Source organism: Stigmatopora nigra, chromosome 20 (genome assembly GCF_051989575.1).
Source record: "Stigmatopora nigra isolate UIUO_SnigA chromosome 20, RoL_Snig_1.1, whole genome shotgun sequence".
NCBI lineage: Eukaryota > Metazoa > Chordata > Actinopteri > Syngnathiformes > Syngnathidae > Stigmatopora > Stigmatopora nigra.
Genome location: NC_135527.1, coordinates 1,293,869 through 1,312,371, shown reverse-complemented (window position 1 = coordinate 1,312,371; position 18,503 = coordinate 1,293,869). Strand labels below are relative to the sequence as shown.

Below are 18,503 nucleotides of genomic sequence, written 5' to 3'. Positions count from 1 at the left end.
GCGAATGCTATCAAAAGTGACGCTAGAACCGCGCATACGCAATATTCGTCACCAAACTCAACCTATGCATTGCCGACATGTCTTGCATTAGCTACTTTATGGCCTTAAATATCAGTCAAAATCATTTTCAAAACCTTGTTGAAGCTTTACGGCCTTCTTTCACTTAGAAAAGGCTGATTTTGTCAACAAAAAGACCCAAAAAGACCTTTCACCGAAAATAATGCTTTTTTGGAACTCCCAAAAAGATGACAGGTCGAATAAATTTAAAAACATGATTCATCTTATAATCTGACAAAAGTATAAAGACATTTTATTACTTATTTATTAATTTGTTTTGGGGCATATTCATTGTCTTTAACACCATATTTCTAATAGTTTCTTAGATCCTAGATTCAATATATCAATTATTTTCATTAAAATGTATCATGTTTGAATAACACTCAATATACTATGACAAAAACTACAAATTTTAAAATTCACATTTGAATATTTATTTTGTAATTTCCTAATTTAGGCTCTACTAATTCGAACAGAATTGTGAAGTAAAAAAATTCTTCAACGACACAGAATTTTCTTATACAGTAATACCTTGCATACAAGTGTTCCAACATACAAGAAATCTGACATACGAGAAAAATTCTGAGCAATTTTTTTCCTTGAGATACGAGACAAATTTGAGATAGGAGCATTCCAGATGGCTCCCAATTTTGCGTCAATAGTAAATTAGAACAAATTTTGGTGATTTTTTAGGATGGAAATGGATTAATTTGTATTTTGTTCATTTATATGGGAAGAAATGTAAGTAAATTGATATACTAGCTCGATCCTGCAGTAAGCTTATATCTTAAGGAATTACTGTATTTGAATAGTGTGGATCGATATTTCACATTAAAAAGTGTAAACAAGATTTTCCAACTGCAAAATACAATTCTACTTCGATTACAATGAACCCTTACCTACAGAAATTGATAAAGCGGGCAAATCTGTGATTGGCCACTGCTTATCACAAGACATTTGTGACTTTTAAGTCTATCCTTACTACTAAATCACTGGCAAAAAGCTGAGCAGGAAAAGGGTTTCCGACCGGTTATTGTGTTTTGAAGATATTCCTGCCACAAATTGAGCAACAAAAAGGGGTTTTCTCCTGTGTGGGTTGTAAAGTCTTCTTTTTAGGTTTTTCCAACTGTGTAGTTTTTTAATTGGGCTGTTTTAGCGAATCTGAGGCCACATACTGAGCAGGAAAACATTCTTCTCCCGTGTGGGTTAATAAATGTTCTTTTAAGCTTCTCCTTTGGGAAAATGTTCAACCAGAAGTTAAGCAGGAAAATGTTTTTTTGCCAGTATGGGTTCTTGTGTGTCTTCGTAAAGCTTGCTTTAGAGAAGAGGCTTTACCACAAACTGAACACAAAAATGGCTTTTCAGCCGTGTGTGTTCTTGCATGACTAATGAAGTGTACTTTCCGTGTGAATCTTTGACCGCAAACTGAACACGAAAACGTTTTTTCACCAGTGTGGGTTCTTGTGTGAATAATTAAGTGTCCCTTCTGTGTAAAAGTTTCACCACAAACTGAGCAGGAGAATGTTTTTTCACCAGTGTGTGTTCTTGTGTGGATTTGCAAGTGTTCATTTTTAGAATAGGCTTTACCACAAACTGAACACGGAAATTGTTTTTTCACCAGTGTGGGTTCTTGTGTGTTGTTTTATGTTTCCCTTCTCTGTAAATCTTTTACCACAAACCGAACACGAAAATGGTTTTTCACCTGTGTGGGTTTTTAAATTTCCCTTGTCTGTGAATCTTCTACCACAAACTGAACATGCAAACGTTTTTTCACCTGTGTGGGTTCTTGTGTGCGTTTTTAGGTTTCCCTTGTTTGTGAATTCTTGACCACAAACTGAACACGAAAATGGTTTTTCACCTGAGTGTGTTCTTGCATGACTAATTAAGGTTCCCTTCTGTGAGAATGCTTGACCACAAACTGAGCAGGAAAAAGTTTTTTTTGCCAGTGTGGGTTGTTGTGTGCCTTTTTAACGTTCACTTTTCTGTAAATCTTTTACCACAAATTGAACACGAAATATGTTTTTCACCTGTGTGTTCTTTCATGAAGAGCTAAGTTTCCCTTGTGTGTAAATGTTTGACCACAAACTGTACATGATAAGGATTTCTTATCAGTGTGGCTAATCATGTGTGTTTTCAAAGAACACTTTTTCCCAAAAGTTTTCCCACACTGAAAACATTTGCAGAGTTTGTCATCAGTGGGATTTTTCTTAACATTGTTACGATCGCGCCGCGTAGTGCGACCCGATCGGAGGGGAAGTTGAACCCAGATGCAGAGTCGCCGAAGTAAATGGAAAAGGGGAGGCAGATCTGTTGCTCTTGTAGGTTGATTTAATAAACGGGGTAACATAACATAAACAACTTAGCTTGATCATTCATTATGAAACGAAAAGAACATGCAGCGTGGCGTGGCGTCAATGGGAACGGCAATGACTACGAGGAAAAACAGGAAACGAAACCAGAACGATCCGACAGCGTTCACAGAAAACCATAATGCTTAAATACCAAAAATAATCTAATCACGTAATTAGCCACAGCTGATAATAATTGTGACGTCATGCCAGGAGGGGCAATCCAGCCACTCCTGACAAACATCTTCAACATCATCATCGTCAAAAAGCAAGTATTTGCCATCTGATAAAGGAGCAATTACATTTTCTGTTCGCCATCCTTCTGTTGAGCTGTTGCTCAGAAGCTCCGCCCCTCTGTTGGCCACGCCCAGATCATCTTCACTCGTGGAAGGTTCACCAGTTGACCATTTGACACATTCCTCGTTTTTGATTGGAAATTGCTCTTTTTTGCACTGTTGTGGGAATTCTGGCTCCTCTTCTATAATTTGGAGCCAAGTTGAGGTTTTCAGGCTCCGCCCTTCTTTTGGCCACGCCCAGATCATCTTCACTCTTGAAAGGCTCACCTGTTGACCAATTGACACATTCCTCATTTTTGAATGGGGTTTGCTCTTCTCTTTTGCACTGTTGAGAGAACTCTGGCTCCTCCTCTTTGATCAGGGGCAATGTTGTGGTGTTTGCAGGCTCCGCCCCTCCGCTGGCCACGCCCAGAACATCTTCCTTCTTCACGAACTCACAAAGTGACCAGGTGAAATCATTTCTGAAACCTGCAAAGACAGAAAGATAAATGATCGACCATTTTATAATTATAAAATGACTGAATTTCTTGTTTACAGAAATGAAACCAAACGGAAGTGTGCCATACATTCATTTTGTCACAAAACAATCAATCACAGTGGGAATGTTGACAAGTTCAATGAACATTATGAAGCTATTAAATCATTGGAGAAAAAAAAGGAACATGTAGAATATAACCACGGTTTCAACACTACATCACCGTTATACAACGACACGCAACCTTTGTCCTCCGCTGCCATTGAGGCGCCGCAAAAGAATCCTCAGCCCCAAATTTTTTCCTCCGGATCCACGGATCCAACAAAGTTATCAAGATGGTGGCGCGCACGGGTACAGTGGCTCTATGCTCTCCTGTTTGGTGTTGTGTTTTCTCAATCTTATCGTTATTTACTAAAATCTGCAACGCAAACTTTTTCTAGTCTCCAGGATTGAATTACTCTCGGGAGGAGATGCGATATATACATCACATCAGATTACCAACGGACCTACAATATCCCGGAGTACATCTCGAGACCAACGGGATGTCCGTGAATAGTCAGACCTCTCAGCGTACGACGGAGGCGGCAAAGGGAAAGAAATGGATGCCGGGCGGGCCTAGCTATTAAGCTAAGGAAGTAACCCCACCAAGTACCGCTTTCGAGTACAGACACTCCCCTACTAACGAACGAGTTACGTTCCAAGCGCTTGTTCATAAATTGAATTTGTGCGTAAGTTCATTCAGTGCTAAATTTTGTATTATAATACATGTTTAAGGCCTATATAAGTATATTGAAGGCCTATATACGTGTATTTGTATGTTTAAGGCTTGTATACGTAACCAGCATTTGTTTGTACTGAAAAAAACATTTAATAAAATGGAGAGAATACACAGTACTATATCCATACATTAGAGAGATGTAGAGAGAAATTTACTAGGAACTGTCCGAAAGAAGCTATTTAATGACGATTGCAGTCATTTTTTTTCATCATAAATGCGGTAGCACTGTATGACATCATTCAATTGATTTGCAACGCACGCGCATCAAGGTGCTCCCGGGATTTAGAGCTCTTGGTAGTACGGTGCAGAACCTTCTATCTACCTAGAGAGCTAACAATTGTCATTGTAATGGCTGTTTACATCCCACCGGATGCTAATGTTAGCACGGCACTTAGCCTCCTGCTAGCGGCTGTAAACAAACAGCAGCTTTACCACCCCAGTGGAGTCTTTATTGTCGCTTGTGACTTCAACAAAGCATGTTTAAAGAGTCTCCCCACGTTTATCCAGTACGTGAAGTGACACACCAGAGGAGCTAAAACTCTAGACCACGTGTCAAACCGATTCAGCCAAGGGCTGCAATGGGTCCTGGTATTTGTTCCAACCGATCTAGTGCCGACATTTTAACCAATCAGGTGTCTTCTAAAATAAGTAGCACCTGACTTTTTGAACACCACAACCTCCAGGACTACACGGAGACCGTATTTCCCTACATCAAAAACTGCCTGGACAACGCCGCTGTTAATAAAGGGATACGGGTTTTTCCTAACCAAAAACCCTGGATAACCAAGGAGACACCAACACTCATCAAATGCCGCAACACTGCCTCCAGGTCAGGGGATAAGGTACAATACAGCGCTGCCAGAGCAGACCTGAAGAGAGGCATGAAAAAAGCCAAGGCAGCATATAAAAGGAAAATTGAGGAGTACTTCACAGAAAGAAACCCAAAGAAGATGTGGCGGGGAATATGAAAAATTACCAATTACATTGACAATAATGTGTCTGTTAACGCAGATGCCCCACTAGCAGAGGAACTGAACCGTTTTTTTGCCCGCTTTGAGACTGACAAATCAGACCCAGTCTCAACACATCCACCACCAACTTCAGCAGTACACTGGAGCTTCAGAAACATGAAGTGAGACAAGTACTGCGGACTGTGAACACCAGGAAGGCTGCTGGCCATGACGGAAAGGGTCCAAAGCCTGTGCTGACCAGCTGACTGGTGTTGTCACAAAGATCTTCGATTCTCCCCTGCAACAATCCATCATTCCATCCGGCCTGAAGTCAGCCACCATTATCCCTGTCCTGAAAAAGCCAACCATTAACACCCTGAATGATTATAGGCCTGTTCCACTTACGCCTGTGATCATGAAGTGTTTGAAAAGTTGGTCGCCCGCCATATCATGGATACATCCCCTCCCTCAGTTGACCCTCATCAGTTTGCTTATAGAGCAAACAGGTCTACTGAAGACGCCATCGCCATAGCTCGACACAGCACTGAGCCACCTGGAGCACCATGGGAATTACGTGAGAATGCTTTTCATTGACTATAGCTCAGCTTTCAACACTACAATACCAGACATTCTGGCTAACAAACTCTCCCACCTTGGACTATCCTCTTCCATCTGCTGCTGGATAAAGAACTTCTTAACCAACCGACCACAAACTGTTAGACTTGGTCCCCACCTCTCTTCCTCCATTACACTGAGCACTGGCTCCCCTCAAGGCTGTGTACGGAGTCCTCTTTTGTACTCCCTGTACAAATACGACTGTACACCCACCCGCTGACACCACTGTGGTGGTGTAACCCACTCATCTCAGGAGGGAATGTGTCGGCACACAGATGAGGTCAACAAACTATCTTCGTGGTGCTCGGTGAACAATCTCACACTGAACACCAGGAAAAGTAAAGAAATAATGCTGGACTTTCGCAAACACAGCACAGATCTGGCCCTATTCCTCATAAATGGAGTATGTGTAGACAGGGTCCAGCCCTTTAAATTCCTAAGCTTCTGAGGACCTTCTATAGAGCCACTGTGGAGAGCATCCTGGCATACTGCATTACAGTGTGGTATGCTGGAAGCACAGCAGCAGACAAAAAGGCAACGCAGAGAGTGATTAACACTGCCCAGAGGATTGTCGACTGCTCTCTGCCCTCACTGGAAGACATTGCCGGCCATCCTTACTTCAGCAGACCCGGGAACATTGCCGGGGACCCACACCACCCTGGTCAGAACCTGTTCCAGCTGCTGCCCTCTGGCAGACACTACAGGTCTCACAAAATTACGGACAAATAGGCTTAAGGAAAGTTTTTTTCCAACAGCCATCAGGACTCTGAACTTGCGGTAGAACGACACACAATTCCTTCTGTGTAATAACTTTGGGGTGAGGTAACATGAAGGACGTGCGGCGATCTGCCTTCTACTGACTGACTGAAGGTAAGTGAGGAGACAGTGGGAGGTAAGTGATCCGTTTTTTTCTTTGTTGGCATCTGCGAGGCAAACTTTTTCTGCAGTTGCCGGGATTTAGTTGCGCACGAGGGGTGATGCGATGTATCCATCGCAGCAGAATGCCAACAAGTCTAAAATTATCCCTTATTTGGGCCTTTTTCCGGGAAACCGCACCTTGTGGAGAAGCACTACCAATTTCATCATACACAGCTGGGTTTGATGACAATTACGCTTTTGTCGAAATTGAAGTGTGAATTTGAGAATTTTCGAAATTGGGGTACGGCTGTGTGGGCTGGAGTTTATTTTGTTTCATGAATTATTGGACCAATAAACGCAGTCAACGTCTTCACTCATATAAAATATTGTAATCCACGGGTAGTATTCCCAAATGCAGGCTTTTAAAATGTAATTGGAAGATAATAATATGTACACACCTAAATAGTCTCACGTAGGTTGCAACGTCAATAGAATAACATTTGTACACGGAAAATATAAGTCATACCGTTCACTGTAAACAAATGCTCATCAAACGTGAACCCACCTAGTCTGTGAAGAAAAACTTTTGCTTGCATTAATTTGCATTCAACGGGGTGGTGGTGACGTGTAAGGTCCTCTTTTACGTCAAAAAGTTCCTCTTGCAACTTCGATGTTGTTGTTTTCATGGCGGACATTTCGAACACATGAATTCGGCTTTTGTGACGACGTGTTGATGGAGACGATTGTTTTTTGATAGCGGCTAGCTAGCGAAGCTAAGCTAAATAAAGTCGCACATTTATAAGGTGTATGACTGAAGTTGAATCCGTAAAGTGAATAATTCTAGAAACGTCGTCAATACTTAAATTTAGTTAAGTGACTGAAATTAAAAGACAAATTAGAAGAGTAAACCCCTGTTAATATACCTTGTTTGGCTTAACCTATTTTTCTTATGAATATGAAAACTTGTTTTAATTATAATAGGATAATAGTACGTATAACTAAGTGGCATATTCATTAATTCCGATACTCGTGCCATCAATTAGCTTTTTGTATAATTAATTTTTAATACTGTTAAACCTGGCAAAAACTTGTGCCTCTATATATTTTAACAGAGTTTATACCCGAATGGAATTTATAAATGAAATGATTTCTCTATAATTTTGGTTGTATTGATTGTATGAGTTTTTAAAACGAAATGACTAAAAAAACAGTTGGTTATCATTTTTACACCGGAGAAATGGTTTATAATTCACACACATTTCCACAATATATTTCGAATTTCTATTCTTTTTTTCTTTTCTCTTTTTTAAGCTTTTTTCGCCGTCTGAAGGCAAAATCTTCCTTTCATATGACGTCATCGCCACTCGCTGTTACAGATTATAGTACTGTGTAGTGAGCAGTTACCGGCATCTGGTGTTTCATCATTGTAACACGTTCTCAGTTCTACCCATAATGCCACGCGCTATTGTTTGTATTCAACTGAATAAAGACACGATCCGAAACATGGTGTCAGGAGTGGTTGGCTAAAACTAGAAGCAATGGCAAACAATGTGATTCCGTGGCCAGAGGCCATGAACATGTCCGGGGATTTGGCAAAGAACTGAGACATTTTCCGTGCAGAATTTGAGGACTCTGTGTTAGCCACAGGGCTAAACGAGAAGGCAGTGTCTCCGTAGCCGGTAGCCGGTCAAATAGTCCCAGGGGCTATTTAGCCGGTAACCGGTCAAATAGTCACAGGGGCTATTTTGCCGGTAACCGGTCAAATAGTCCCAGGGGCTATTTTGCCGGTGACCGGTCAAATAGTCCCAGGGGCTATTTAGCCGGTAACCGGTCAAATAGCCTATATGGCCCCATATGGCTATTTAGCCGGCCGGTAAGAATTCTGTGTGGGGAAAATTGTAAGAAACTCCATTTTATAAGGTTTATTTCTTTAATGTGATAACCGATTAGGACCTTTATATACAGATAACTAGGCCTACTGAACTTTTATAGCATACATTTATGAACAGAATCACATAGATTCTACATGAAAATAACTACGTGTTAGTAGAGTTGTCCTGTTTTTGTTGTTTTTTAAGAGGCTTGGAACGAATTAATTTGTTTTTATTTCATTTATTTGGGAAACGTTGATTTGAGATAAGAGTAAATCGACATATGAGCTCAGTCCCGGAAGGCATTAAGCGTGGATCTCGAGGTACCACTGTATCCTGTTAAGAAAGCAGTAAACACCAAGCCAATTTTTCCACTAACATTGCCATTGCTAACTAAAGGAACTGTTTTTAATTGACCTATTGACCCTGCATTCCTTAAAGTTCCATGCACGTTCATTTTCCAAAAGGACCCCAAAGGAAAGGGGGTGTCCTGCCTCCTCTTTTTTATGGCTTCTGGCCTGCTTGATAAAACAGACACAGCTCTTTTGTTATTGAAATATTCTACATTTTAAATGTTACTTTCCTTCATAACTTTAAATACTTTAAATAAATGTACTCATAGTGAAAATAGTTCCTCTCCATTTGATATTAATAAAAAAAAAGTTATTTATTATTTTCTGCGCTCCCATTCTTCTGCGGTATTTGCTTCTTCGGCGCTAAGAGCCAACCATGTTAGCAAAGACAAAATGGTGCCTTGACTTCCACCATTTTTCATCTGCCTGGAAGCTTTTTTGTAGATTTACACATTTTTATGCAGTTTTTTTATATACTTTGAAAAATTCTGCAACGTAGCAAAGCCGTGAAGTGAAAAAGTGCCAAAAACAGATGTGGTCAAATATTTTGAGTACGGCTACAAAGACAAAATTCCACACGGAACATGTTTACTGTGTAGCGGCCTGTGTAAATAAAAACAACCTAATATTCGTTGCAAAATGGCTGCAGCCTTAAAAGAAACGTAGACAAATATTTCACACGAGCAGCAGAACAAGTTGACATGCACAGGAGAGAAAATGGACGGAAACAAAACAGACAAAGCGATTGTGATTTCCCTAATTTATTTTCCACCTCATAAATATATATATATAAAAATTCAAACCAGAATTTTTTGTGGGGGAAATTAGACTTACTTTTATCGCCCAAATCATATTCCAAATTTCACAACCTGGAGACCCAAACAGAAACCATCTTTAAATTCCCGTAACATGTAATGGAGCAAATCATTACAGTAAATCAAACAGTAGTTTTTTCCCACCCAACAATATGACATGAATGTGGCTTCCAAAGCTAATTGAAAAAATCAAATGAAATTAAACATTTAACTTTTATCTCTTTGTTGTTTACGGCCAAGTTCACAGAAGACTCATTTAAGCAACATGTGACTCACAAACGACACTCGCCATTTAAATCTTTTAATTAATCCAACAGACTGAGCAGAAAAATGATTTCTGACCAATGTGGGTTATTATGGGTATTTTTAAGGAATTCTTGGGGCAAAATGTTGAACCACAAATTAAGCAAAACGGCTTTTCGCCCGTGTGGGTTGTTAAGTTTTCTTTTCAGGTTTCCTACTGTGAAAATGTTTGAACATTAACATGGTGGGGAAAAGGAGTTCTCATCAGTGTGGGTTCTTGTGTGGCTTTTTAACTGGTGTGTTTGAGAGAAAGCTTGACCACAAATTGTGCAAGAAAAGAGTTTTTCACCAGTATGAGTTCTGGTGTGTTTTTTTAACTTTGGCTTCTCTGCAAATGCTTGACCACAAACTGAACAGATAAAGGGTTTTTCATCTGTGTGGGTTCTTGTGAGTATTTTTAAACTTCCCTTCTCTGGGTAGCTTTTACCACAAACTGCGCAGGAAAATGGTTTTTCACCAGTATGGGATCTCGTGTGAACTTTCAAGTTTTGCTTCTGACTGAAAGCTTTACCGCAAATCAAGCACGGAAATGGGTTTTCACCTGTGTGGGTTCTCACATGACTTTCCAAGTGGCCCTTTCGAGAGAAAGAGTGACCACAAATTGAGCACGAAAATGGTTTTTCACCAGTGTGGGTTCTTGCATGGGTTTTTAAATTTCCCCTTTGTGTAAATGCTTGCCCACAAACTGAGCAGGAAAACGGTTTATCACCACTGTGGGTTCTTGAGTGTATTTTTAAACTTCCCTTCTCTGTAAAACATTTACCACAAACCGAGCATGAAAATAGTTTTTCACCAGTGTGGGTTCTCGTGTGGGCTTTTAAGCTTTCCATGTATGGGAATGTTTTACCACAAACTGAGCACGTATATGGTTTTTCACCAGTGTGGGTTATCAGGTGTCTTTTTAAAAGACGCTTCTCTACGAATGTTTGACTACAAACTGAGCAGGAAAATGGTTTCTCACCTGTGTGGGTCACCATATGTCTTTTCAAATTAACCATTTTCCCAAATGTTTTCCCACACTGGGCGCATTTGTAGAGTTTGTCGCCACTGGGTTTTTTCTTAACACCTTCATCGTCCTCACCGTTATAAAGCAAGTCGTCGCTATCTGATAAAGGAGCAATTAAATTCTCTGCTTGCCATCCTTTTGTTGAGTTGGTACCGTGTGCAGGCTCCGCCCCTTTGCTGGCCACGTCCAGATCATCTTCACTCTTAGAAGGCTCACCAGATGACCTGATGACATCTTGCTCCTCCTTTTTAATTGGAAGCTCCTCTTCTTTCATATGCTGCCGTTGAAGGAACTCTGGCTCTGCCTCTTCTTTAATTTGGGGCCTTGAGGTGTTTGCTAGCTCCGCCCCTCTACTGGCCACATCCAGATCATCTTTGCTCTTCATGGGCTCACTAGTTGACCAGGTGAAATCATTTTCCTCCTTTTTGATGAGAAGTTGTTCTTCTCTGTTTTGTTGAATAGGGAACTCTGGCTCCTCCCTTTTGACTTGGGGGAGCTCAAATTTCTTCTCAAAGTCACCAGACCTCTGCCCATCAGCACCAAGATCATTTCTGAAAGCTGCAAAACAAAGATAAATGATATATTTTATCAACGGTCTATCTGACGAGAAGTAATTTAGGTTAGACTGAGGATTTAAAGTCTTATAGAGACATACCTCTAAGTGCCTCAAGATACAACAAAAAGATCCAAGTTACGAAAACGTTGATACATTTTTTGTATCTGTGATTTTATTTTGACATTTTCGCGGATGCACTGCTTGCTTGACATTTTCCCTCCACTCTACTTAGCTCTCTCACAACAACCCTCCATGTTTCTTTGACTGCCAGTGTGCTTGACCTTATGCCTAGATGAAGTTTTAATGGCTTTTTAAATAATTTTATGATGATTTTCTCTCATTTTTGTGTCGTAACACTTTTCCTACAAAATCGTGACGCTGTGATGAATTTTTACGGGTTTAGTTGGTAGTTTTGTGAGGACCATGAAACAAATTAGAGTACAATATTTTCACGACTATAAGGCGCACAAAAGTCTTACATTTTCTTCAAAATAGACAGAGTGCCTTATAATCCAGTGCGCTTTATATGTGGACCAAATACTAAAATGGTTATCACGATAAACTAAAATAAATCAGTCCATAGGACAACTATGGCAAGCAGCCCCCGACTACTATTTTCCCGTAGATAAAGTACTACGCAGTGACTGCTGGGAAATAGAGTTCTTAACACACACAGTTCTTCAATACACCAGGCCGTCATTTCGGCTGTATTTACTAAAGAAATCCTGCCGCTAGATGTTGGCGTGTACAGAGCATTCAAAGCTAGACTGCGAACTATATATATAAAAACTTGGAGCTTGCCGTCATTCCCGGAGGCTTGAGAACTACAACCGCTACAACCGCGGGGCATCGGCATAACCGAATGGATGATCGCTGGCGAACACAGTTTCACAAAGAGTGGCAGACAGCCCCGGGCTTCTTACGCTACGATTTGCGATTGGATTGTGGCCGCCTGGGCAACGTGTCTGCTTGCACGGTTGTTCGAGCTTTTGCCAAAGCCGCCATCATTTCTGAAGAGCCGCTTGGCAATGACGCCAACTCAGAGAATGAAGAGAGGGGACCCAGCGTTCCGTACTCATTTGGGCAATTGTTCAATTCAGACACCGAAAATGAAGAGGTTTTGATGGTGATGAAGTGAGTGCATTGTAAAAATAAATAAAGTATGTACAACCAAACTCAGTTTTGCCTCCGTTGCATTTTTAAAAACGTGTTTTAGTGTTGGCTATCATCCTGAGTGTATTGACAAAACTACGCAACCCAGCAGTCCCTGCGCACCGGAAATAGCATCTGGGGCAGCTTCCGTTGACAGCGCTATAACGGTTCATATTCATCAATAAATAATATATATATGCCATGCCAGGCTGCGGCTAAAGGAACGGCGCGGCCTTTGTGTGTCTAAAATACAGAAATAGCACTCGTTATTGACATTGCGGCTAAAATTACGACGCGCTTAATAGTCGTGAAAATACGGTATTTCCATATAAAGTACTGCTCTACTTACAAAATGTTCAACTCACGAAATGTTCTGGAACCAATTATTTTTTTAAGTAGAAGTATTTTAATTTGACATTCGAGAGTTAGGTGTTCCAGATCAATGTATATTTCACAAAAAATATTTTTAGTTATTTTCTCCGCCATATTGATTTTTCTGGGTGAAATGTACCTACGCATAAGACTAGAGAAAAGAGTAGAAATCACTCATTTCCTAATGAAAGATTAGTTTACTCATGGTATTGGTAAGTTCTGTACTATTTTAGTCATAGCATAAAGTACTATGTGGGACTTCAAAGCTTATTACAAATATTTAAAAATTGCTGACAAAAAATGAGTTGGTAAAGAAAACTATAGCTCCACCTGTGTGGTCAGCTGGGATGGGCTCCAGCACCCCCCGCGACCCTAATTGGGATAAAGCGGTTCAGAAAATGAATAAATAAAAAGATTAAACACAACTGTGGCCAGAACTGTGGCCAAAATATAACGCGAACTAAAAGGAACATTTTTTCACTAATTTTCATTAATTCCGCACAACGCCGAAATGTTTGCTAAGCTATTTGGCTACGTCGAAGAGAAAGAGAGAGAAAAAAACCTTCATAATTAGAAATTGAGGAGTCGCTTCATCATAGGAATTTGTGAAAAAAATTGGATTCTTCTCAAATTCTCATTTTAAAAAAAGGAAAAGTCAACTCACCAGACATTTTCGGGCTTGGTGTTTGCATGCTGACCCTACGCTAGCAGGTAAACTCGGCTACGCTAAACTAGGGACGCCAAAAAAATATATCAACGTGTACCCAAACATCTCGAGATCAAAACGGTTATACGCGTGTGCTCAGGTATATTTCGCCCACATTTTATTGGAATAGTCATACGGCTAAGGAGTGATAAAAAAGCAAATCGCTTTCCAAAACAATAGCAAGCGCCGTTCCAGAGCAAACGGACGAGGCGGCGAATGGTGATGACGTTACATACAAGCGACGAAGATTTTTCCTGAAACGGGAAAAACAAAAAAAGAGACAGGTCAATTTTATTTTTAAAAAACTATATATTACGGAAAATTGTGTGAATTAATAACATTTTCTTTAATGGAAAATTTATAACCAAATTATTTTTTTAGTTATGTGTTTTTGAAAACTCAATCAGTACAACCAACATAATGACTAATTCATTTCATTTATAAACCCATTAACATAAACTCTGTTAAAATATATAGAGAGAGATGTCAAAGTATTTTCCAGGTTTAACAGTATTCAAATTAATTTCACTTTCATGTATAAAAAAAAACTATTTCATGATGCGAGTATCGGGATTAATGAATAATTAATTAATAGGTTTTACTTATTCGTATTAACCGATTAATATTAAAACATGTTTTCATATTCATAAGAGCAATCCGTGCAGGCAAATAATATAGTAGAATTGTAAAAAGAGATCAATAGCTGTTTGGTAAACCTGGACAGTAACATACATCATTGATCAATATCCAAATAGAACATTTAAATAGAAATTATCAATACTAATTAAACATTTTTTTTCTGTTAACAAATGAAACTCAACATTCCGAAGCTGTTACGGCTGGCAGCCTGGACACACATTATGTAGGAGGGGGTGGTTTCTTTTCCTCTACAGGTACATGGAGCCGTGGCTCCACCCCTGTGACAAAGCCCTGCCCAGGCCAACACAGCTGTGACTACTTCCCCATCATTCCTCCTCCAATCAAGATTCACTTCCTGTCCTTATTTAAACCCTTTTTATTTGTCAGTTCACCCTGACTTGCTGACTTGGTTTCTCTTGATTCCTGACTTTGACTCCCTTGGCTGCCTGTGACTGTAACTGTTGAGGCAGTGGAGTCCTTTCTTTCTTTAGAAAGCACATGGTTTAGTGCAAAGTAAAGTTTTATTGTCCCAGCTTCACCTGGTAATGTGAGTAAGTTACTCCTTGTTATATTTAATATTTATGTTGGCAAAGTAAAAGATTTTGGGTTGCATAAGGGGACTTGAGATAAGTTTAGACACCCCGGGGTATACATATAGTTTGTACATTTAGACACGTAGTTATTCCCCTGTCTAGACTTTGATTACATCAGTTCTGACAGTGGCACCCTTTGGCCTTATTTCCAGTATTTTGTGGGTGTTCATTTGAACACCTGTTTGGGTGGGTGTTTTTTACCATGTTTATTTGAGGGTGTGTCGGGTTTAAAACCATATACATTCAATAATTTTGGATCAGAGGAGGCACACGGAGTCGTCTTGATGAGATTTTCAAAGACTTCAGCTGAAGGAGGGGTCAGAGTAGCCAGCGCTGGGAGATGTGTCCATCCCCCAGCCTGACCAGTTCGAATCCCTGCCTAGCCCCAGGAGTTGAGCTAGTTTTATTAACAAAGGGTCATGTGACCTAGGTACATGTCAGGTTTAAGACCATATACATTCAATAATATCGGAGCAGAGGAAACACACAGCCAGCCGTGATGAGAATTTAACTCACTTCATATGAAAGAGGAGCCAGAAAAGTCAGCGCCGGGAGATATGTCTATCTTCCAGCGTAACCAGATCGAATCCCTGGCAACTACCCACAGACAATCTGGTTTTATTAACACAGGATCATGTGACAGAGACAAACTTTAGGCGGGAAGGTGGACAAAGAAATGGGGGTGTTGTGATAGATGACACCCCCCCCTAACTAAAAGGTGTCATGATGGAAGTTTCCACTAGGTCAGGGGTGGCCAACCCGCGGCTCCCGAGCCGCATGCGGCTCTTTGCCCGGTTTCATGCGGCTCTTACGTCCATATCAAAGTTTGTATTTGTGTTTTATTTTTATTTGCGTGTGCGCTTCGCTTGAGTTCAATGCGGTATTTTCGTCCAATGCGCATGTGCTTGGGATGAAAATACCTCAAAGTTTCCCAGTAGGAGCAAGGTCATTTGAGTAAACGTTTTTAACAGAGTGGGAGAGCTCCCGTGAACCAGAAGCGACAATGAACGGCGTCGCGCACACAAAAAGTATCCCAAAGATCCAGCGTCGGCTGAAAAAGCCACACCCCCTGCGAGGCAGACCAATGGCGAGAGTGCTCAGCCGGGAGCAGCCAATAGGAAAGTGAGGCGTACACCACATGGTGGGCGCCCTAGTTAAAAGCCATTCATAATAAATGACAGCTCACAAGGAGCGAATCTTGCGCAAAAATAGGCTCTGATTTTATGCCAGAAGTCTCACCAAGTAACATGCATAGTAAAAGAAAAACGCTATTGTAAATTATTATATTTTTGTTTGTGGACTTGGTTGAACTGAGAGTTTGTCTGTGTGAGACAGTGCACACAATGTTCATTGTTGATAATGACTGGCCTGTGCTGTTAGTACTGTAGGAGTCAATTTATGTCATTACTATGCTGGTGTGTGACATTTACAATAAATCTGGCTGAGCAAAGGTATGTGTGTGATGTGGCTCTTTGCGGTAACACAGTAAAAAATGCGGCTCTTGGTCTCTGACTGCACTAGGTCATGCAAAATTCTATTCTAGTGACTACACTATATAAACCAAAACACATAATAATAAGCATAAAATACATTCATACTTCACAGGGTGCCACTTTAATATCTCATGCTTCCCCTATGTTATCCCGTAGTCTAGGTTTTTGTGGACTTTGTTGTAAAAAAATATCACTGAAGGCTACTTGCATTGTTTGTCTGGACTCATCCTTGACCGAACCTGTCTGCTGTGGTAGTTGCGACTCCCTGGTATACCTTACCCCAGGGGGAGTCGTAACAGAAGCTTATAGGCAAAAAGCAGCGATTGCAACACAATGTCTCGCTTTTTTTCCCCACAAATCTTCAAAGATACGGGCACAGGTATGTCGAGGTATTACTGTACTGTAATAAATAGCTAGACTTGCTTCCTCCATATACCAACTATTCTTACTTCTAACAAGTAAACATAACAAGGTAGACTTGATTCCAAAACAATGGAATGGCCGTGTAACTTAAAAAAAACAAAGCAAAAAAAAATGCTAAAGGAGAACTGGGCTGAATTCTTCAGAGTTTAAAAAACACCTCGTCAGCCTGGCACAGAAAAAAAATATCTCTTGTTGTCTGCAATAGTTACATTCAAATTCAGAAACAAATGACTAAATTTATATTTTTCCCTTCTCTGTAAAACATTTACCACAAACCGAGCATGAAAATAGTTTTTCACCAGTGTGGGTTCTCGTGTGGGCTTTTAAGCTTTCCATGTATGGGAATGTTTTACCACAAACTGAGCACGTATATGGTTTTTCACCAGTGTGGGTTATCAGGTGTCTTTTTAAAAGACGCTTCTCTACGAATGTTTGACTACAAACTGAGCAGGAAAATGGTTTCTCACCTGTGTGGGTCACCATATGTCTTTTCAAATTAACCATTTTCCCAAATGTTTTCCCACACTGGGCGCATTTGTAGAGTTTGTCGCCACTGGGTTTTTTCTTAACACCTTCATCGTCCTCACCGTTATAAAGCAAGTCGTCGCTATCTGATAAAGGAGCAATTAAATTCTCTGCTTGCCATCCTTTTGTTGAGTTGGTACCGTGTGCAGGCTCCGCCCCTTTGCTGGCCACGTCCAGATCATCTTCACTCTTAGAAGGCTCACCAGATGACCTGATGACATCTTGCTCCTCCTTTTTAATTGGAAGCTCCTCTTCTTTCATATGCTGCCGTTGAAGGAACTCTGGCTCTGCCTCTTCTTTAATTTGGGGCCTTGAGGTGTTTGCTAGCTCCGCCCCTCTACTGGCCACATCCAGATCATCTTTGCTCTTCATGGGCTCACTAGTTGACCAGGTGAAATCATTTTCCTCCTTTTTGATGAGAAGTTGTTCTTCTCTGTTTTGTTGAATAGGGAACTCTGGCTCCTCCCTTTTGACTTGGGGGAGCTCAAATTTCTTCTCAAAGTCACCAGACCTCTGCCCATCAGCACCAAGATCATTTCTGAAAGCTGCAAAACAAAGATAAATGATATATTTTATCAACGGTCTATCTGACGAGAAGTAATTTAGGTTAGACTGAGGATTTAAAGTCTTATAGAGACATACCTCTAAGTGCCTCAAGATACAACAAAAAGATCCAAGTTACGAAAACGTTGATACATTTTTTGTATCTGTGATTTTATTTTGACATTTTCGCGGATGCACTGCTTGCTTGACATTTTCCCTCCACTCTACTTAGCTCTCTCACAACAACCCTCCATGTTTCTTTGACTGCCAGTGTGCTTGACCTTATGCCTAGATGAAGTTTTAATGGCTTTTTAAATAATTTTATGATGATTTTCTCTCATTTTTGTGTCGTAACACTTTTCCTACAAAATCGTGACGCTGTGATGAATTTTTACGGGTTTAGTTGGTAGTTTTGTGAGGACCATGAAACAAATTAGAGTACAATATTTTCACGACTATAAGGCGCACAAAAGTCTTACATTTTCTTCAAAATAGACAGAGTGCCTTATAATCCAGTGCGCTTTATATGTGGACCAAATACTAAAATGGTTATCACGATAAACTAAAATAAATCAGTCCATAGGACAACTATGGCAAGCAGCCCCCGACTACTATTTTCCCGTAGATAAAGTACTACGCAGTGACTGCTGGGAAATAGAGTTCTTAACACACACAGTTCTTCAATACACCAGGCCGTCATTTCGGCTGTATTTACTAAAGAAATCCTGCCGCTAGATGTTGGCGTGTACAGAGCATTCAAAGCTAGACTGCGAACT

General features: G+C 40.4%; 1 protein-coding gene and 1 pseudogene across 3 annotated transcripts; both read right to left on the bottom strand.

Annotated features, from left to right (window-relative positions):
- Positions 1–558: 558 nt before the first annotated feature.
- Positions 559–2,100, bottom strand: LOC144213932 (uncharacterized; annotated as a pseudogene).
- Positions 2,101–2,400: 300 nt separating this feature from the next.
- On the bottom strand, positions 2,401–13,712 carry LOC144213457 (uncharacterized). 3 transcript variants are annotated; one of them, XM_077741935.1, is made up of 3 exons: positions 13,470–13,712; positions 10,681–11,283; positions 2,401–3,169 (listed from the first exon to the last, which is right to left on the bottom strand). In XM_077741935.1, exons 1-3 carry the CDS (start codon positions 13,495–13,497, stop codon positions 2,799–2,801), a joined length of 1,002 nt encoding a protein of 333 aa, XP_077598061.1. In that variant the 5' UTR covers positions 13,498–13,712; the 3' UTR covers positions 2,401–2,798. The 3 variants fall into 3 exon arrangements, with proteins under 3 accessions (XP_077598061.1, XP_077598062.1, XP_077598060.1); XM_077741936.1 differs by having other exon boundaries at positions 10,801–11,283; XM_077741934.1 differs by lacking the exon at positions 2,401–3,169 and having other exon boundaries at positions 9,347–11,283.
- Positions 13,713–18,503: the final 4,791 nt, after the last annotated feature.